Source organism: Aphelocoma coerulescens, chromosome 7 (genome assembly GCF_041296385.1).
Source record: "Aphelocoma coerulescens isolate FSJ_1873_10779 chromosome 7, UR_Acoe_1.0, whole genome shotgun sequence".
NCBI lineage: Eukaryota > Metazoa > Chordata > Aves > Passeriformes > Corvidae > Aphelocoma > Aphelocoma coerulescens.
In genome coordinates, this window is record NC_091021.1 from 28,381,579 (window position 1) to 28,402,294 (window position 20,716).

The 20,716-nt window shown below is 42.4% G+C and overlaps 1 protein-coding gene across 6 annotated transcripts in view; it reads right to left on the reverse strand.

Annotated features, from left to right (window-relative positions):
• Nucleotides 1-20,716, reverse strand: part of CLASP1 (cytoplasmic linker associated protein 1) — a 173,070-nt gene that overhangs the window by 4,983 nt on the left and 147,371 nt on the right. For 4 of the 6 annotated variants that reach the window (XM_069021037.1, XM_069021034.1, XM_069021033.1 and 1 more), the window contains 6 exons: nucleotides 16,936-17,086; nucleotides 16,023-16,269; nucleotides 15,061-15,254; nucleotides 13,291-13,419; nucleotides 3,165-3,371; nucleotides 888-1,004 (listed from right to left, as the gene is read on the reverse strand). In XM_069021037.1, the coding sequence (XP_068877138.1) occupies nucleotides 888-1,004; nucleotides 3,165-3,371; nucleotides 13,291-13,419; nucleotides 15,061-15,254; nucleotides 16,023-16,269; nucleotides 16,936-17,086 (1,045 nt within the window). The remainder of the gene's footprint in view (nucleotides 1-887; nucleotides 1,005-3,164; nucleotides 3,372-13,290; nucleotides 13,420-15,060; nucleotides 15,255-16,022; nucleotides 16,270-16,935; nucleotides 17,087-20,716) is intronic. The other 2 variants (XM_069021036.1, XM_069021035.1) reach the window with 1 other exon arrangement.

Consider the following 20,716-nt stretch of genomic DNA (forward strand, 5'->3'; position numbering starts at 1 on the left):
CAAAATGACAGCATGAAGCCCTCTGAACTAAGTAGCTATTCACATGCACAGATCTGTTTCAGAAACAAAAAATGCAGAATTCATCTTAAAATTGGCATAGAAATCTTGGATATGAAGACTTAAAACAGCAGAAAAAAAATTTGTGGTGGCTTATTGAGCAGCTCTGAAAAGCAATCAAACACAACACAAAATTTTTGTCTGAAGGACAGAGCTGAATTAAGGGCTTGGATTCACTTGCAGCATCAGGTCAGAATTTGAGTTTTGCAGCTAGTGTGACTCCAGGGTACAAAGTCCATTGAAGGGGCACTTGAGCTTGCTGTTGTCCCAGAAGGGACATGTGTGCCCTGCTATTAAGGGTGAAGCTCTACCTGCATTTCTACCAGCCCTAATCAGAACTTGCTGATGAGAGGACCTGCTCTCCCACCATCGCCATGCATTCCCATCACTCTCTGCACGAGAGTGCCTGTGCAGCCACAGAGCAGACTGAAAGCTATTTAATTTGTATTGCAGATCTGGTTTTCAGCCAGAGCAGCCAGCTGATCCAGCTCACTGCACAATCACCTCTGGATCTAATGCCAAAGGAGCAAAGCAAACATGGCTGGAGCGGGAAGGACCTGCTCAGAAGCAGCTTGCAGTTACAGGATCAAACGCATCACGAAACCAATCTCTGAACACCATCAAAATTTTCTTAGTGATATTTCAAATGCTCACACTGCTGAGCAAGTGCTGTGCTGCTCCAGTGGTATTTGTCAGGGTGAGACAGGATTTTAATAGAGTTCAGGGAACTTGACCCAGAGCTACAGTGAAGACATTGGTCTTGCTGCTAGTAAAAGCCAGCAGAATGGCTTGCACTACACCAAAACACCTGAGACACATTCCTCTTGTACCTTGCTTCCTGTGAGTTGTGCGAGATGAGGTTTCAGTTCTTCTCCAATTACTGAATAAATAGCCACTAGGCAAAATACACTGGCTTTTCGGACACTGCTCTCTGTGTTATCATAGCCCTGGAAATGAGAGGAAAAGGTCAGAAGACAAACAGCACTCCCCCACACCCTTCCTCAGCAATACACTACAGAGCTGAAGTGCATTTTGCAAATGCGGCTGACCTAAGAGATCAATAAAAAACCCTGTGCTTAATGTAACAGTTTGCCACCTGACTACTCAAAGAGCAAGAGAATACAATCACCCTATCTGTTCCTTCTGTTATTACTTATTACTGCCATGTTATAAGTTATTAATATCCAGTTATTTACAGCATTAGATAACAACACACAGTTTCCTAACACGAGCTCGGGATTCTATCAGGTACACACACTTCTGTGTCCAGTTCAGATGACCATGAACTATCCTGAACCGTCTGGACTCCTCACAGGGCAGCTTGCCTACCAAGTAGGAAATACCACAGGGAAGATCATACTGAAAGACCCCTGTATGTATGCTGATCTCTGGCAGCTTGGGCAGAGCTCAAACTAGCCACCAGGTCACTCAGCAGCTGGTGACACCAGTCCCAAACTCAGGCAGAGATTTATCACTCAGCAGCCATCCCACCCCATGAGAAAGGCAGACATCACTTCAGCCTGTGGGATGCTGCTCCTCTGGATGCAGGGTGACCTCTGCCAGGAAAGCCAGAGGAGGGATGCAGCACAGCTGGGGCTGTTCCAGCTGCAGGGCTGAATACAGCCCAGAATGACAGTCTGCAACCCCACAAAGCACTGAGCTAGGAGGGCACGAGACCTCGGTGAGCTCTGAGAAACACCAAGCTATTGAGGATCAAGGTGGAGAAAAGACTGAGCCTCCTCATCAGGACCAGGGCAAGCACCACAACTCTCCCCTGCCAAGCCCTGTTCTTCCATGGAGATGCCCATCTGTTCATGGAGTGCCTGCTCCAGGCCGTTGAGCTGCACACTTGTGCTCACACTGCTGCTGACACTCCTTGCCTCCTCACCACTCTTCCAGGGCCCTCAGTGTGGTAAACAAGCACAAAGGTGACTGTCTCCACACATACTCCTTCAGCCAGGATCCCAAAATACTTCCCAAATGTAAGGAGCAGATTCCTTCAATCACTGAGTTTCTAAATCTCAGGCAAACTAGGCTCTGAAACAAGAACCATTTAAAGACATGGAAGTAATTAGAGAAGACAAATACAACTGCCTTTTTAAAGGCATGCTGCTCCCAGACTTTTCCAGTGCATTGAAGCTTCACTGTTCAGATTGTTGTCTCCAATAGCAATGGCTAAAACCATTTTACAACAAAAGTTTAGATCAATACAGAATTGTCCAACTCCCAGAAGTTGAGATTTAAGAATTGCAAGAACTGACAATACAAAGTTGGGACGAATGCTAGGATGCATAAAGGGAGTTTCTGACTTTGCTCTTGTCCTTCCAATGTTTTATGCTCACAAGTGAGGAGGCCTCTTTATCCCAGTTCTCCATGGAAGTCTTACCCACCCAAACACATCTCCCCCTTTCACTCTGATCTGTTCCTGTCACAGTCTCTCCCCAGTAAACACATACATTTTTTCTCCTCTCTCACTGCTACTTCATGTATTTCCTTCTTGTTTGCAGCCCCATCCCAGCATGGCCAGCTGCTTGTGCAGGGGACCAAAAGACAAGACTGCTACAGCCAGTGCTCAAAGCTAAATCCACAGCGTACAACCAAGCCTTAGCACTGGCAAAAACACAGCTCCTCACCCAGCCTGAGAGGGTTATGAAAGAGGCTGAATGAAGTCAGCAAGTAGTTTGGTTCTAATTTCAGAGAGAAAAAAGGAAAGAAGCAACCTGCCTGCTGGGATTCAAATTCAAGTGCAAAGTACCATCAAAGCACAGAACAGCTCAGCAGAATTAAAGGAGACTACAAGATGTATAGAGACAGTATAAAATGTGGCTAACTCCTACCCTCAAGCTTATTACATGGCTGCTACTGGCTTATTTAGGAGTCAGAAAAAGGCATCCAGTTGTGGAACATACACATAAGAACCTGAATCTTCCTTTCCTTAACGCTAAAAGGATCAAAAACTCACATATAAAAACTTTGTTTTACCAAAAATTAAATCGTTTAATATACCAAAATCTGGCCCCAGAGGATCCATCATTCTCCTTTTAGGGCACAGATCTCACAAATGAATGGTGCCTTGTGCTCAGGAGCAGTGACATGGGATTCTGTACCTGTAACAACCCAGGAATGATATCGGGTAGGAGCTGATGCAACGATTCCTTGGAAATCCTCTCGATGACTTTTGTTTGCATTTTGATGGCAGCTAAGTTAATTGGATAATCTGCAGTCTGAATGATGGGGCAAAGCACCTTGATGCACTGCTCGGGGTGGATGGAACTCGCCAGGGTGGAAGCAGCTTCTTCAGCAGCTCTGACGACCTGAAATGAAAGTAGAGCAAACCCTAATGTTAATGAGGTCAAACCTGACAGCCAACACCACTGGTGTGTGCTAGGAATGACTGCCAGGAAATGCTTGGGGATGTTCATTAACAGATCTGCAGGAGGCTCTGTCGAGGGGCAATTGACTCTGAGAATTCACATCCTCTGCCTCCAGTGACATCTTTGTTCCAGCCAGTGGCAAGAAGTCCATCCTGCCTAACGTAACTGTGTCAGAGCTGTGGCTAGTTTGCAAAAATCACCTGTCACCCAAGACAGACAGCCACTCCCATCCCAGAGGAGCGAGAGGATGACATCTCTCCAGCCACTGTCAAAGAACCCAAACCCACCAGCTTAGACTTATAAAATGAATCTCCTTAACCATTACCACAAATGGCCCTGTTGCAGCTTTAGGCTGCCCCTGACCAGGCAGCTGTGCTCTCAACATGTCTAACCCATCAAGGCAGCACTGGGATCATCATATAAAATGGGAGGAAGAACAAGTGGAAACAGCAGTAGCACCCACCCTCTGCAGCAAGCCCACACTGTAAAGCAATCACACAAAGCAAGGATGATGCTAAATTCAACTCCTACCCTGAGGGAAGGCAGATTCACAACTTTCACTCTTCCCCAGCAGGTAGGACAGCTAGTTCAAAGAAGAAAGACCCAAATCTGGTCTCTCCTCCCAAGAGAATTTATTAATTTTACATTCTGCAGTAATTGGATAAAAAAGAACAGGATGGGAAGGCAGGTTTTCTTTTTTCAAGTGTCTGTGCTAATTGCCAGGCAACAAAATCAAGCTTCCTCTTGGCTGCACTCTTCCTGGCCACAAATAACACACTTTTTGCTCCTCATGTTCTTGCTAAAACACAAAAGATGGAGGATACTTTTTCCCATCTTCTCTCACTCCCCTCTTCTCAGGCCTTACTTTAAAGGAAGGGTAAATCCTGAGTAGACAGAGATGCCCCCATAGGCAGACTTAAATCCAGCACCTCAGCTTTAAGGAGAAAGAACCATTCTCAGATCCTCACGTTTGGATCTTCCAGCTAGTCCCAGGCAGTCCCTAACTGAGTCCAGGAGCATTAAAGCACCCCCTCTTTCCTGGTTGTGTGGGAGGCTCAGGTGTCCAGCACCAGTTCTCTACCTCCTCCTAAACTGAACTGCCTGGTGTTGTCTGAAGTCAATACTTTGAAACCAGCACTAGGAAATCTGTCCCAGGCAATCTGCAAAACAGCAAATTAATCAAACCATAGGTCTCCTGTCACTTAAGACTGAAGCAAGGGCTGCTGAATTTGCCTTGTTCTCCTCTCCCACGTACTGTGATGGTATTAAACTCAGGGTTTAACTGACTTTTAAGATAACAGCAGTTAATAGTGACCAGAAGGGATCATCTTCACCTACAAAGCCTGCTTCACCCACAGTCTTAGCATCACAGCCATGCTGCTAACATTAATCTTCTGCTCATGCTGACAGCTACCTCCCTGAAACAGGAATGGCACGAGACACTTGTATACCCAGGAAATAGCAGAACTCATCCACTTGGCTTTTGGCATTCTCTACAGCAGATCCGACAGTGAATGTGATCTCAGACACTTCACACAGCACAAATATTGCATGCAGGCAAGATACGGGCAGGATGATGAAGCAGTCTGAGATTTTGGACTGCTTCTGTACCAGTGCCCTATTTACAGAAGAAAAGCTGTCCAAGTGCTCCATTTATTTCAAGCCTTTCTCAGCATTTAATTATAACATTAAAACATATTCCAAAATGAATGGCAATCCACAATGTGGTCAATATTAAAAAAAATTTTTTCCTGAAAAATCTGTGAATGAGTAGCCATGCAAAACAGAATGCTTGCTTTCCCACTTAGAGCAAGTTTTTCCTCTTCTAGCTATTTTTTTGCTAATTTCTCTTCAATTTCACACGAGAAGCATGAAAGTTAATATTTTTCCACGTAAGTTAGTACTAACTTAGGAGCCAGCACTGTGTGATTTTGCTGGGAAAGGAAGGAACACCCGAGTACTTAAGGGAAGCCTAATGCCAGGCTTTGATAGCACAGAGTGGAATTGCTGGAGTGGATTAAGTCGGGAGCTCCCAGAAGGTCTCTAAAGGAATCCACTTCCTGGCACTGCAGTTTCTGACATCTGCTTTCCACAAAGGATGGAAAGCACGAACTTACAGAGGGCCCTGATACTTTACCATCAATTTAACTATTCACTAGCAAGCCACTAGCTAAAAAACCCCAAATATTACTATTTGGACACAGGCCACTTGGGATTTTGTTCTGCAGCAATGCCAAACACTGTTGGGAAGTGTTTTCAGACACTCTCAGAAAGAAAAGCCTGCACATATATCACAACACAGTAAAAGAAAATTGAAAAAAAAAAAATTAAACCTTAGATCCTCTTGCTATCCTGCTTGATAAAAAAGCAACAATATTTTAATATAAACCTATGGCTAGACTCTGATCTCAAACACAATACCATAAAAAAAAAAAAAGCAGTAGGTGAAAAATTCAGTGAATATTCTGTCTGGGTTTCAGCTCCATATCCTGTTTGCACACAGTTTACTATGCCTATAAAGTTGAAGATATGAAGCAAGTGCACAAGACAAAAAGCCTATAAACCAATTCCAAGCACAAGGAGCATTAAAACACAGTAATAATTTTTCACAAAAATAAGCAAGGGTTCAACAGCAACAAAGGTCACACATATTTTGCTCATCAAAAGGTAAGCAAGGGAAGTTTTGTAGGAACAGGAATTATTTATGCCCCTGACAGTCCTGCTTTCAGCACTGCTGCCTAGTTCTAGCACAGATGTGGCTACATTTAGGCAGTGGCTGGCTATTTCACATCCCTTCTCCCTGCAGTGCCTTCCCCCTGAACACAGAAGGATGTATATTACACATGTCCAGCATGATTGGAGCTTGTAAATGTGGCAACACCGGGGAGACTTCCAAGCCTCCCACGAGCACATCTGGTGGACAAGGCCTGCATCTCAGCCACACTTCAGCAAACCCCCTGAGTGTGTGATTAATAACATGCTCCAGTCTCACTGACATCAACGGGATCCCAGCATGTGCTTACATGCTTGCTTGGATGAGAGCCTCTGCAGGTAACAGCTCCTGGCTCCCTGGGGAAGCACCGGGAGGTGACAGGGTGTAGGAAGGGGTAGGGCAATACCAGCTGACAGTGAGCCAAAGAGACAAACTCATCCCTGCTGGCCCAGGAAGCCAAATGCCACCATTCTGCAATGCAAGTACCAGCCCTGTCCTTCCTCCTAGCTTTGGCAAAAAAACCATTCAGCCACCCAGACAGACTCTGCATCCCATGAGGGGCTCTCAGTATTTACCCAACTGGCTCAGTCCCTCTCACCTGGCACTGCCAGAGAAATCAGAAGCATTCCCAAATGGAGGGAAGAGCATTATCAAAAGATACAACCTGCCAGGTCATTTGGCAACAAGAACATGCAATTGTAATAGAGTTTAGCAAAGACACTTTGCCATGAGGCACAACGCTAGTACCTTGCAAATTGTACACAGCTTACAATATCAAAAAATCAAGTATCTTTTTTAATCAGGGCTTTAACCTGACCAGCAGAGTGAAACAACCTTAAAAGGAGTGGGAGAAATGAATGAACAGGATCAAGAAACAGGTCTTCCTCCTACCTTTGAAGGCAAGATCAGCAGATACACATCGGGAAGTGACAGGAATGGCTCGTACTAGCAGTGACACCACAATAAGTAGTGTCTATGTAATCTATCCTTTAAGCCCAAGAAAATGAAAGGGTGCTGTTTGCTACATGCTCAGACTGGAGAGCTTGCTGTCACAAGAGGATTAGAAGTTAGACAAGTTAAACAAAGGGGAAAAAAAAAGCCAGCACACAGAGGGAAGCAGGCAGAACCATTCACATGGAAAGCTGGAAGGAGGGAGAATATTCACAGAAAAGCATCATTGTATGCTTGCTTCTTGCTAGTCAGTCAGGTAGGGTATCAAGTGAAGCAAGATTTTTGTCTGACCTAATACAATTATTCTCAGGAATCTCAGAGATACAAAGAAAACTAGAAAAGCCATCAAACAATGATGGCTGCTGGATGCAGCAGGTTCAAAAGGGTGGCTATGAAGCAAGATGTGCAAGACTACAGAAAGCCTGCAGTTCTTTAAAAGCACAGACACTAAGTTGTGTGTAAGGTATGTCACAAACATGATTTTACCTCCCAGTAAAAGCTTAGAGCAAACCATGGCTTGAACTGGATAGTTTGACATCATTCAACACAGGGCAGGTAGCCCAGGAATGCAGATTTAAGAGATAACTCTTGTCCTTAAAGCAGCAGGTTTTTCTCCTTTCCAAAGGCTTACCTTATGCTCTACACACTGGAGACTAGATTCAGCCTGACTTCTGCTGGCATAACATAAGCTGTGTGTGCTGGTGGGTTCCTTGAAAGACATTTGTGATGCATTAAGATCTTTCTAGTGAGTCTCACAAAAGGCAAGTTTTTATACTTCCACCCAGTTTGCTTCAGGGAAGGAGCCATATTCACATGCACAAAGCCAGCAAGGTGTAGCACACAGAAAGCTGATCATCTCTAGCAATGTCTCCCTTAATGGCTACCAAGGAATAAACTTCAAAGTAACAGGTTAGGCAGTCCCAGGAATATGCATGGGAATTGCTTCCTGATTTCAGTGGGAGGGGATATGCTGACGTGCAGTATTAGGAACTGTGTGATCAAGACAGTGACTGGTCACAGATCCTTGTCTTTTAATAGAAAAGCACATTGGAATCATAAAAGTTCTACAAAATTTTCTGGACAAACTTTGGATGACAATTCCCACTGGTTTACCTGGTTCACAGTGCACTGCAGCCACAGGATCCTGTTCACTTAAAGACAGCCAGAACTCAGACTCCATCTCTTCCACTCAATTTCTTCTGCTCAGCTATTACACTCCATGCATTAAGATGTTGCTTGCTGCCTGATGGCTGCAGCAACCAGCTTACGAGTTTTGATAGTTTCATTTCTGCTTTAAAGAGACACAAAGTACTGGCAAATAAGGAAAGAAAAATATGTCCTGACTCACCTAAGGCAGAACATGCCAGGTTCATAGGCTACACAGGGCATCAGTGTAACATGCAGGGATCTCAGCAAAGCAGCACTTGCACACCTGGGTGAGAGCTTCCCACAGGAGCTTAAGCTGGAGCACTTTGCCACGATTGCTAGTTAACACCATCTCTCTAGAAGGTTGTAGAGGATGAGGCAGTGCAGGCAAAGCTCCACTGAAAGCTCAGAGGCTTTGTACACCATTGTGAAACACGCAGAGCACCAGAGAAGGTTATGAGGCAGAAGAACAAGGTTTTGCTTTCAGGCTTACAAGGCATGTGGCTGTGCTTTTGAGCCAATTTTTGCCATCTAGAGGTGGTTACTTAAAGCCTGTATAATCTAAGTTGGAGGGGATGGAGGTTTACGAGTACCTAGTCAGGCAAACTGCTATCCCTGAAGGCTTTACAGTCTGATCCAGACAGGAACAAACAATTATGGACTTGGTTTCAAAGCAGGAAGTGGATTCAGCAATGGGGAGTGCTCAGAAGATGAAAAAGCAGTGTGATTTTTATAAGGGATTCAGAGATTAAGTAGATTAGAGTGCTTCTCCTGGGCACTAAATATTTGAAATGTGTTGGGAAATAGAAGAAGCACATAAATGCGTATTATGGAACATCAATGGCTGCCCAGTTGGAGCACTTGGTAGCTTCCAGCATGGACTAGGTTAACAATCAATCTTCAAGACTATTATTATTTAGTGCTTTTCTTTTTGTAGAAACCTACACAGATCATGCTATCTCAGAGGACAGTTACAATATGTAAATGTCAGAGGCCAATCTAAAAGCACCTCAGCAAGATAATAAAAATTATCTACAGCTAATGGATAACTGATTTCTTGTTGTTCTTCTCCCTCTTTTAGAGGCTTATGAAAAAGAGTGCACAATAATGTACAATAAGCATCCCAATTATGCTTATGGACCTTCTAGATCATGAAATACAGAACTTAGATATCTAAGATATGGCACAGGATCCTTTCCTTACACACAGAAAACACACATCAGTTGAGTCTATAGCTTTTCTGCCAGAAACAGAAGCAGGGAATCAGCTGTCCTATGATTTTTCACTCTGCAGCTGATTTCCAAGATATTTTCTGGTTTAAAATGCTCAATAATAAGAAATTATCCTCATTTTGCTGGCATGAATCTGAAGCAACATCTTATCAGTGGTGTTGGGTCAGCAAGCAGCATCTCTCCTTAGTTATGGGTGAGTAAGTACACTGGAACAAATGAGTTAATATTAACTAATTGGCAACAGAAAGATGGTTCTCTTCCAAATAACTCCAAACAAAGACTGATAAAAATCAACAAGATTTAATATCATCCCCAACTTCAATTACGTTCTAATGCTCCAAAAGTAAGTGAAAGGCATTTACATGTCAACCCCCCTAAATGTTTCCAGTTATGACTGAAGAAGGCTTGACTCTTCACATCACCCCATTACACCAACAGCATTGAACAGACTGTTGTACTACAAACAGTATAAAAACAGAACAAAGCTAGAAAATGCAAACTAAACATGAATCCAACCCAGAGTCTTCTAGTCTGTAGCCTGGGGTTATGTTAATTTCGACCTGCCACTGAGGTCTGTGCTTTGCCAATCTCCTGCATTTGCACTCACAACAAGGTGTGACTCAGTCTCCAGCTCCATGTACCAACTTTTCCTCTCCTGTTTCCCTGGGGGGAAATGTGGTGCTCTCAGTTGTGCTGCTCTGCTGATCCCAGATCTTGCCTCCAGCAGAAGAAGGCAGAAGATTTTTAGCCATGGCAAAGATCCAACTGTCTCAAGACACCTGCTTGGACTTGGAAAAGCAGCCAATTATCCAGGCTTCCCAACTGTGCTAACACTGGTTTCATACTTCCAACTATGTAATCTGGAATAAAATCACAGACCTTTTCTTGTTTAAAAACAAATCAACTTTAACTAGCTATCAGTACTCAGTTGGGGGAGGGGGTGACATCTGCTGGTTGGTGAACATGTTTCATCATTTGATGTCTCCTGGCCATGCTGAACAACAGCAATATTGGAATTTGGGTAGACAAACAAACCTTCCTGATTTCCAAAGAACTGCCTCTTACTATGACTTCTTGGAGACTGTACCCAACCTTAACAGTTCTGCACTGTCCTCCTCTTCAAATTTCCTTTGCTTGGTCACTTTAAGATTGAGTCTCGGTGAGTCACATATAATTGAAAATGTGAGCAATAGCTTGGAGCAATTAGCAGTCCCTGTGCTGAAGGGGAAGCTCAGGTAAGAAAGACTGAAACAGATCCAGCTTGCTCAAACCAGACATTTTCTCCTAACTTACACAGCCTGTTGGACACCAAATTATCAAACCATAACCAAGGATCACTGCTCTCTTCTGCTACAAGGCAGAAGCAGCCCAGAAACATAACAAACTGGAGTGACATCTTATCAGGACATCACTGACACAAAGATTAACCCTTTCCCAACTAAATTATATACCACCTATTCTTGAAATAGTTCTTAGAGTGTAGAGGAAGATTTGATTTTATGCAGTTTAGGGACAGTGCACCACTCCCTCTAATATTGCTCTGATACAGTGTAAAGAAAACTGTAGAACAGAGTGCTCAGAACTTCCTTTCCCTCTTCAGCTATCCTTTGAAAGTGCCCTTCATGCACAAACTGGTGAATCCTCACTTAATCTCCTGCTCAGTGGGATCCAGTCAAAGGGCAGCTCCTCCTCCCCTCCTGGATAGAGCAGTGCTGTGAAGTCAGCAGTGGGAGTGAGCTGGAGGGCCACCACGGGAAGGGAATTTGTGACCTTCTGGCTCTAGGCTATGAGTTTGACCAACCAGGCCTTGCCCAAATGAATTCTCAGTTAATTTTTCACAGACTTAACTGAATCAGCAAGTGCCAACTACAGGTAAAAATACTTTGAGCATATTCCCAGGTATACATTTAGCCTAGCTCATGTGGATACTCAGGTGCAGGTACCTTTCTTAACTTCAGGAATGCTGATATTCTCAAACTACTGATAGACAGATGATGCCTTTCCTGGGCTGCATCATGGTTCTGAAAGCCTCATTTACACAGGTATCAGAAAATACTCATACACAGAATGAAAAATCCAGAACCAGTACCCCCACTTAATACAGCTGTGCACACACAACACAGATGGCAAAACAGGAACATACCTGCAGTGTCCTGCTGTGACAGCTGTCACCCAAAGATCCCACTGCAGCTACTGATGTCTCATTATGAAGATGCTGTATAGAACTGTGGCAAATCAAATGTGCAGCACAGCAGCTACTTGCTGAGAGCAATACAGCCCAATTATTCTGTAAAGAAGTGCCAGAACCCCCACCTCTCATTCCTGGTTTATCTTTCTCTGCTTTTCCTTGGGAGGCACCTCATGCAAAGCCTGAAGAACCTTTCCACACCACAAGAACACAGAGCATGGTGTTTTCAACATTGTTCTTAGCAGTCCCACAAGTACAGTGAATTCTGACGGGCATTAAAAACAATGTCAGGGACAATCAGGAAAAGTCTTGCTAGAAACATTAGTTTTGGAGGATTTTTAGACAAAAAATACAAAGGGCACTGAGTCAACGTGAGCTGAGAAGCATGCAAGCAGGAAAACTTGCCAATAAAAGGCACTCCTTCTGAACATAATGTTTTGTCTAACTGCTTTATCAGAAAATCAATTTACAACTGCTTCTTACTACTCTGAACTGAAAATGACGGGTGCAATGGCTCTAAATCAAGAAGAGGAAGGTAGGCAGAGTAGGGCGGCCCTCATTCACTAAAGCATTAATCATCTTCTACTTTTGCATTTCAGAGAAATCCAGACTGTTAGTTTCTTTCCCTGAGAGCGTTTTTTGGTTTGCTGTTTTCATTTTCAAACAGTACAGCTTCTGCTACTCACAGCTAAAATAACCTTGTGTCAGTCACCCAATGCTCTGGAGCAGTCTGGTCTATTATAATCACCTTTTCATGGCCAAATCTCTTCAGAGAGAGACGCCTAAAACTGTGAATTTAGGACAACCCTGTTGCAGAGAAGAATAAATGCCTAGGTTTCAAATGAAGGACTTTGGTAACAAAGCCATCACAGACTGATAGATAAATTCTGGTAGCACTTTCCAGAAGGTTTAGTTCTAACTTGTGACATGCACAAGGTAGCTTAAAAGACCCAACTTGGAAATCAAGCTACAAAGATTAACTTTAAATGTAATTTGAATTAATCTACCTAAAATGTTATCATGCCCCTTTATTCTTGCTTTACTTCAGAATACTTTCAGTTTTGTATATGAATTCTCTCATAAAAAGAAAAATGCAATTCACCCTTCCCTTTGCTTCTTTCTCTGCTGCTGCAGTATGGCCTCTTGGTCCGTTTTCTTCTGTTACTCACCAGTCCCTAGTTCTCCAGCACGGCCCAATTTCACCATTCAGTTTTCACACACAATTCTGCTTGAACATGGCCTTTGTGTTCTCCAGTACATTTTGTATTCTTACCTGTACAGCAGCACAGTGCCCCCAGCATGCTCTAAAAAATAATTAAACATTCACTTTTTTCCTACAGTGTCTCAGTCTCTCCCAGAACGAGCAGGGAAATCCTGGGAAATTAACAAACAATGGTGTGCCACTCCAGACAGCTCTAAGTCCACATAAACAGCTCTGACAGTCTCAACTTTTTTCCTCACTGTTTCAGCATGTAAAAATCCTGTCTCTTCATACTCAGGAGACTTAATACCGATTTGTTCTGCTGCCAAGATGGCACAACATGTTTGCCTGTTAAGACTCACAGGTGCTACATTTCTTCAGCAGGTCCATATTGCTTTCCCAGTAGCAATGATGAAACGCTCACTCACCTCCTTGTGGGAATCCTTATGTGCTTCCAGTGTTTTCATGATAGTCAACTCCGCGTAATTCTTAAACCTCGCCGGCTGGTTCCGTAGGATCTCCCTCAGGACTCGCAGAGCCAGGGCTCTTATCGAATGCTGTGTCAAGAAAAATAGGCATTAATAAAAGTTGTTTCTCAAAACTGTAGTTTGAAGTGAATTGTCGTGGCTCACCAAGAATTCTCACGGCTCCCTACACCACCAGCCCCAGTGGAGTGAGCAGTGGAATCCATGTAACAAATTCAGAATTGGGCTCCTTGCTTGCTCGTGCACAAAAAGCCACATAAAATGACTGTTCTCACATATACAAGAATCAGAATAACTACTTTGTTGAATTCCGTACTTTTGGCAATGAAGTACAAATTTGTACTCACAGGAGGACATCTGCATTACATGAATCTAAAAGAAGGTCAGATCATTTATGTTTTGCCCTTCCTCTTTTGCTCAGCTTGGAAGGTATCAAAGTGGGCTCCATCCATGTCACAAAGCTGTTTCTCATATACTGATGCAATAAAACTGACTCTTCTTGTAACTCCTATGGAAATTACTTTCAAGGATTTAAGTTACTGTAGTCAACACTGACCTGTGTCTTCATTCTTCATATCAAAAGATCATGAGCAGAAGGGGTTTATAACACCTGTTTCAATTGCATAATTTACATTAAATTTTTGACCTGTGGCCACTCCAAATAGATTTCATTATTTCAGCAGAGAAATACTTACTCTACTTCATACTCTGCCTTTAAAATATGTGCTTTGCTATTCATCTGCAGAATTCATACAGCAGCACAAATCACACATAGTTAAGACAAAGTCACCAGATCTTCTGATACTTGTGTGATGGTGCTATGATTAAACATGTAGAACTAGAGCAGTTCATGCTTAAACTAAGAACAATGACAGAGAAAATGTCAGCCACCTACCCTGCTTCAGAATTAACATTTCTGAGAGTGTGCCATATATTTTACAAGGAGTGTAAGAAATACAATAGATTTTTGAATCAGATGAAACAAAAAAAAAGAACTGTGAGTGCTTTGAAGCCTCAATATTGTACTGTTCAGATGGAGCATGGCTCTGATGTGAAGGTGCAGCGGGGTGTTGAGCCTTTACCAAGTATCATTGTGCTGCAAGCTGAACAAATATCCCCAAATGGAAAAAAGCCTAGCCTGTAAATTACCACTTTGATCAACTACCAAACATAAAGCTGTGATAATAACACAGCTTTCTTTAACATTTCAAAACAAGATTTCCTATAAAAGCAGCTTGTTCTTGATGACATTTTGTAAGAGACAGAGACCCATCCCATAAGATCTAATACCCTGGGGTCTTAAAACCACACAGAGAAAAAGAAAATTAATTTATTCTAGAATGCCTTTATTCTCCTTGTTGGGAATGGGTATAATATAGGTAAGAGCTTGTAACTTTATCCTAACTAAGAAGAGAACAACTACTGAAGTCTTGATAGTTTTTTAGAAGACTAGAACTTCTTTTCTGCTTCTAGTTTAATTTCCTAGCTATTTATTAGTAACACTCTGGAGGGAAGGGGAAAACCTTGAACACTTTGGAGTAACTTAAAACTCATCACTGAACCGAGTGAAAACTAGAGTTGCAACCTTCAAAAGAAAAAATGAGCAGTGCAGTATCACTGATGAGTGGCAGGTTTCATTTAAACTGGTGTGTAGGAACTATTACCCAAGATGAAGCAATGTACAGGAGAGTTAAGACAAAATCTACATCTCACATCTTTGTCTCCAAGCGTTTCCAGCAGCAAGAGCAGAATGGTTTTGAAATGCTCCTCCCAAACTCCAAGATTATCTTCCCTTGTGATCTTTAGCAATTCCAGGAGAGCTCCTTTCCGCTCCTCCACCCGCTCGTTGTGGTTGGAGAGCTCTTTCAGAAGATCAGCCACCAAATCCGAATGGTCAATGGGTACTTCTAGGACAAATGGCAGCAAATCATTTGGAGAAATGGGGAAAAGATCAAAGGTGCCAAGATTGCTAACCCTCTACAAAATAAGGTGCATGTAACAAGGGGCCGGCCCCCCAAAAATGCATCAAATTCCAGGTGGCCTCAGTCAAGCAAGCAACAGAATTGGACCAGCCCATAATTTAACCTGAGTTCACAGCATGGTTCATGCATCTGCACATGGCTTCTAACGAACCAGGAAGAGATGACAATTGGACTTCTTCCAGTTCCAACAATTACTTCTACAAGATGAGAACTGCCATGGTTTTTCCCAGACACACACACCCAAAACCAGTGGTCACATGTATGACCTTTAGATTAAAGTACAGTGACTCATCAGTGTACTGCAAAAGAATAAAGCTGATGTGTAGCAGCACTTAAATGAAGTCAAACACTCAATAACAACAAGCTGTTGAGTGAGGCGTTTCAGCCATGAAGAAGGGAAGGTCCCAAAGCAGTGTCCCTACAGATGCATGTGGTGCTTAAGGGACTAGTTTGCAGGAAACCCCAGGCAAACAAGAATCAAAACCACAGTATAATATTTTTTCTCAATAGCCACAGATGAGGTTCTGCTGGGACACGAGAACAAAGGGTATTTCATACCAAGCCTTGGCTCAGATGCAAAGTAATACACAACACATGCACAGGCAGGCACGTATCTGAGAGCACCACCCGTACACAAATACACCAGAAAGGCAGCAAGCTGCCTGCAGTGCTGCGAGGTGAGCTGATACAAACCATCCCGAAGCTGATCCATGTCGTCATCGAACACTGCTTCCTTCAGTGCAGTCTTGTCGTAAGTGTTGATTGTGTCAGCGTAAGGATAGGGGTTGTATTCCCGAGCACGGGGCCCTGAAAAGGCGCGGGGAGGCTGGGTGTTCAGGAGGGAGGTTTTGTTATCCAGGGCCATCCTTCCACCTTCCACAATGTCACTGCTTCCACGGACATCACCAGTAGGGAGAGCAAGGCCACCATCTCGAGATACCTGGGGGATCAAGCGGAGGAAAAAAGGTATGTTCAAAATTCTATGCAAACTGTAGCATTTCTGGAGTGCACCCACCAATAGGAAGAGGCACAGAATTATTTACATGTATTATTTATAGATACCACTTAAGTAAAACTTTGATTACTACCTCTTTCTTTCACACGACTATACCTGCTCCAAAAAATCTCATGATCACAGTTTCTGTAACCACTCTTGCAGCATAAGATACCATATGAGCTGTGCACTTTGCAGTGATCACAGGTCCTAAGCCTGTGAAGGAAACCATTCATGCATTTTAAGAACTAACATTTCCCATTACAGACCTGACTACACACACTCCATGCAAAAGCCACTACTGAGCCATGCCGAACCGGAGGAACACTAGACTGTTTCCATCCTACATGGGAATCCCACAGAAGCCCAGTGAGTACATTCCACAGGAGGCCAGAGTTCAAAGGGAGCCAAGGGAAACAGTCAGTGAAACCCCATAATTAAGGTGTAAGAAGCTAACAACCAATACGCAGAAGACGCCTGTAAGAATACAGCAGGAAAAACTAGATTTTGTACACTAACAATCCACAGACAGGTTTGATCACAATGTTTTAAATTGATCAAAACGTTTTAAAATTTCGTCTATGTGGGAACATTAATCAATGGAATACTTACAATGTCACAGTCTTTCTTTCCATCACGTTTGATTGGCTCATTCAGGTCCTCTTGACTACGAAAGCTAAATTTCTCAATCGCTTCTGTGACTCCACGAAGAGAGCTGTAGATTTCATCAGAGTTTAGGTTCTCCGTGTCATAATCCAGCATACTAAAGACCAAACGTATATGAAATGTTACAAATGAAATTGGAATCCGCTTCTGACTGTTAACAAAAACAAGCTGGAGACAGATGGTTCGGAGTACCCTTTCTAACAGTGACTGGTAACACAACATGGATGGAATCAAAGCAGACTTCGGGTCTGAGTTTCCCCTCAAACAGGGCTAAAACAAGGAGAAACATTGCTGTAAGTGAAGGGAAAACAGGTCCACTGTTTCTTACATTCAGTAAGTGCGCTACCTTCTGTAAACAAAAAAACCCTATCCACAGCGTGGCAGTGTATTTCAAAAGGAAAATAATATCAATCACTATGAGAACTCAAAGGGTTGTGACAGCTGATGGAAATGAAATCAGTGAAATTTAAGTTTAATAATACATTAAACTATGACAGATTTAAATGGAAAGGAAAATGTATCTTGACATAAACCTTAGTCTAACATGGCCCATTTTAATTTATAAAGTAGTAAAACCTAACTCACTGGCACAGTGCCTTGATAAAAAAAGCATTTCAGTATTGGCCCTAAGTTTGGGAATTCTCTCACTCAAATCTGACACTTTCCTGCAATCTATTTGTTCCTCAGAAATTTCTCAGCAACATAAATCCTCAAAAGTTTGGGGATTCCTTGAGGAGTTATCCAAAATTAAGTCCCATGATAAAATGCCTTGTATGCAAGGGCAGATGATATTAAAAGATCTGGCTGAAGAGAAGTTCCTACAAGCTTGGAGAAAATAAAGAGGCATTATTGGCAGGGCTTTGCTCTATCTAGGAGAAGTTGAGTTTGCATGAGACAATCACTAAATTAATAGATCCAGCACCAGAGAACAATTTCTGGCGGAGTCTCGGATCTCAGCAGAGCCAGAAGCAAATAGACTGAATCAGACATTTACATCAAGTTGTTTGTCAATAAATGGCAAGAAGTGGCTCCCTACAGTGGTGAATTACTATTTCATAACACTTTGGGAAGGATGACAGGCTGGGCTTGGAGGCAGATGGCTGGACAGAGTTGTGTTCCTTTTCCACAAAAGAAAGATTCCCTATGAGGTGGGTGGGGGAAAAACCCAAACAAACAAACAAGAAAATCCCTTCTGAATTCTGGGTGCACAGCTGTTATTTTCAATGGAACTAAAAGTAGGATATTAAATATCTATTAAATATCTAGAACCACAGCTTTTTTCTGGAAGAAACTTGGGAACTTCAGACAGAGGATAAGATTGGCGCTGCCCAATTCCTTTGGGATTAAAACACTGAAAATAGCCATAATCCCTGGCTCCCAAGCAACACGCTCGCACTACACTCACACAAGCATCAGCACCATGTATTTTGGCAAAGAAAGCAAAGAACAACTCCCCAAACAGTGTCTGGAAGGTCAGGGAGAGCAAGAAACCACTTAAAGAACGGACCAAGATCAGGAAACAAAAGCTGTTCATAAACCTACAGATGTCGAAGTATTCAGGGCTTTTGAGACAGCTGAACAACACTACTGCACTGTGATGGCTTTCCAGACAGATGGGAAGGCAGTTTTTAGGTTCTTCAGAAGTACCACCCAGGAATAGAAAAATCTTTGTTTCATACGACCTCAAAAATCTACGTTTGGAGCTCAAGCACATTTAATTCATAGATCTTAAAGGGTTTTTCACACAACATTGAAGTGGGCAATGGAATCACCATTTGAAAAGGTGTATACATGTGACTGTACCTGTGTACTCAGACCAAGAGATGACATGACTTACCAAAGGTCACACAATTAAATCCATGGCAAAAAAACCAAGAAATAATCACAAATATAATACTGACAATAAACCTTCTGCTGAAATCATCACTTCTTTCCTCAGGGATGAATTTTGCTCTACACTGTTACCAAAGAACAATCAGAATACAGACTCTTCAGTGCTAAAGGACTAAAGCAATTTCTCAGTGCCACCAATCTGATGCATTTGTCAAAGCACAAACCCACATTTTAATAAAAATCTAAAGAATCCAGTGATTTCATATGTCAGGAGTAAGCCTGTGTAGGAGGTCACATTATGGCTGTGCTCTACATGAATGAAAATTCTACAATGTGAACACACGTCTCTACTGACAGTTTGTGCACTGGAATACTTCACAGACAACACAATGGGGAGGAATAAAAGTAAAATGGAACTACACTCACCTTTCAGGGGAAAAAAAAAAGGCACAAAAGGGAAAAAAAATAATTATGACCCATGCAGAAAACTAGAGGAAAGGCACAGGATGAATAAGAAGTGAGTAGAGATGAGCAGTGTTTAGGGATGTCACAACATTATTTTCCATCTGCTGCACAAAACCAATGCAGCTGTCTGTAAGTTTACCAAGATACAATTTGGCAGTTTTCCAGTCTGGCATAAAATACATTTTACTTCCATAAATTGTTACTCAGTTTCCAATCCAAACTATGTGTAACTGATCCACAGTTTAGTGTCTTCAAGCAGTACACAGTAACTCACATCCTTGCACTTTCAGGCTCTGGGCTGGAATATACATTACATTATTCCAAACCTTATTATCTGGTTTCAGAAAAAAAAAAAAAAAAAAAGACAGAAAAAACACACTCAACTAGTTTTATTCCAAAAATCAACATGGATCTCCTCCATAGATATCTCCACAGTGTCCTGGCAGAGTCAGAACATCAAAGTTTTTAATTCTGCAGGTATTCACAGAGGTAACTACTATTGTATTCTATTTTCTCTCTCAGATGTCACAGCTTCTCAAATTTTGAGCCCTCAGAGAAAAATTTCTTTGCTTTTCTTTCAATAGTTTTTCATTAGGAACATTTTGCTTTAAGGAAAGGCTATATATAGTCCTTCCTCAGGTAGGAAGGACTAAGTCTAAGTCATGAGAAACCACATTTACAGATAGTCTGTTCTCAGGGTTTAAACTTAAAAAAATCTAAGGAATTTAACAGAGATCTGACAAATTAAATTTGTATTCAGGTTGGGGTTTTTTTATTAAAACCAGCATACAGCTTTATTCCAGTATATTGATCCAAGATCTGTATGCAGACTGGAACAAAATGTGAGGGCACAGAACAACAGTTGAAACTGTGATTGATAAAATCTTGTGGTAAGGACAATTTTAATTTCAATACTACACATTTCCAAGATGTTCCACAATCCCATTATACAAGCAAAGCTCTATTTGAAGTCACTCCTGAGCTGTATGTGTCCATCTGGAGGTACTCAAGTGCCACATGCACAGTGCAGCCAAATTGAAAGATCCTGCCCCTGGTATCATAATGCAACCAGCACCTGCCAAAAGTGCTCAGCAACTGTGTTCTGCATTGGAAACCAACTGTGAAGCCTTCCCTGCCATCTTCTTGAATGGGTGCAAGAGTCTGGAAAAATCCACTTTTTTTTATCCCCCCTTGCATGCTGCATCTTCCCCAAGCAGTGAGCAAGTTGCTGCCCAACACTCCTGCTCTCTGAAAGCTATCATCATCTCTTCTCCTTTTCCAACCAAAGCCTCTGCAAATCCCACATCTGAACAAATCCCACAGTGTGAAAGGGAAATAATACTGTGACACCTCAGACAAGTTGGTTTAACAGGTAGCTTGTTACCTGGGAGAGTAAGAGCGTCTGAAAGTCTTGTGGGAAGGAGCAGTG